The following is a 1,260-nucleotide window of genomic DNA, read 5'->3' as shown; positions in this document are numbered from 1 at the left end:
GGCGGGCAGGAAGTATCTCATTGTGGCAGTAGATTACTTTACAAAGTGGATAGAAGCTGAGCCCACCAAGTACATAAAGGCAACCCAGGTCAAAACATTTATATAGAAGAGCATCATCACTAGATTCGGGGTGCCATGGTGCATAGTCTTTGATCATGGGTTCCAATTTGACTGTGACACCATAAAGGACTACTTGGGAGATATGGGCACCAAGTATGCAAGTGCCTCAGTCTGCCACCCGCAAAGCAATGGCCAAGCAGAGGCAGCAAACAAGCTGATCCTGACAGCCCTACAGAAGAAGCTGGAGGAGTACAAGGGCCTGTGGGCAGACTTAGTCCCAGAGGTCTTGTGGGCAAATAGGACCACTTAGAAGGAGTCAACCGGTAAAAGCCCTTTCACCCTGGCCTACGGGGTTGATGCAGTTTTCCCTATGGAAGTGCAAATCCCCAGCCTGAGGATACAACACTATGAGCAGCAAGGAAATGACAAGCGCATGCTGGAAGAGCTAGACTTTCTGCCAGAAGTAAGGCTAAAAGCAGCCCTTAAGCTGGCAGCCCAGAAGAGCAGGATCTCAAAAGCTTTCAACAAAAGGGTCAAGCACAGGGAGCTCCTGCTAGGAGACTTAGTCCTCAGGAGGACAGCAGCAGTTAGAAGAGGAAATCAGCATGGAAAGCTGTCAGCAAACTGGGAAGGTCCTTTCATCATCCACGAGCAGGTTGGACCAGGCGCGTTCCTCCTTGCAGATCAAGAAGGTCAGGTCTTAAGAAACAGTTTCAATGCTGATGTGTTAAAGAAATATTTTGTTTAAATAGCCTGAAACATAGCTGTTTCAAGTTGATAAATCTCTATTCAGTCCATGATGTGTTAATTAAGGCATTTGAGCCATTTTTGTTCAATAAAATACAAGCCTCTACGTGAGGAGTATGTTGCGTAAATTTGTTTAATATAGTATGCCCAAGCATCATATACTAACATGCAAAAATCAAACAAGAATAATAATAAAGTGTTAGAGGCAGGAAGCACTCTAGCGCAAAATGACAAAGTGAAAGCATCCCTCCTTAAAACCTCGCCTCACCTGCAAAAAGCAAAACAGGGCACCACCTCGGGGACGCCTGAGGAGGGGCCTGACACGTTCAGCTTGAGCAGAGGAGAAGAGAGGAAAAGAAGAAGATGAGTTGCATGGGCAACACTACGGTTCTCTTAGTCCCATCCAGCCCATCTCTTCGAGGGGGGGAGAGGAAAGGAGAAGACGGTCAAGCA

At 46.7% G+C, this 1,260-nt stretch overlaps 1 protein-coding gene across 1 annotated transcript; it reads left to right on the top strand.

Annotated features, from left to right (window-relative positions):
* The first annotated feature begins 202 nt into the window (after positions 1 to 202).
* Positions 203 to 824, top strand: LOC145633262 (uncharacterized). Its single transcript, XM_081685521.1, has 3 exons — positions 203 to 348; positions 451 to 715; positions 813 to 824. The coding sequence occupies exons 1-3, from the start codon at positions 203 to 205 to the stop codon at positions 822 to 824; spliced, it is 423 nt and encodes a 140-aa protein (XP_081541647.1).
* Positions 825 to 1,260: the final 436 nt, after the last annotated feature.

The sequence above is a fragment of the Chenopodium album genome, chromosome 1 (assembly GCF_948465745.1).
Source record: "Chenopodium album chromosome 1, dcCheAlbu1.1, whole genome shotgun sequence".
NCBI classification, from domain to species: domain Eukaryota; kingdom Viridiplantae; phylum Streptophyta; class Magnoliopsida; order Caryophyllales; family Amaranthaceae; genus Chenopodium; species Chenopodium album.
This window is presented reverse-complemented; position numbering and strand designations above follow the sequence as displayed.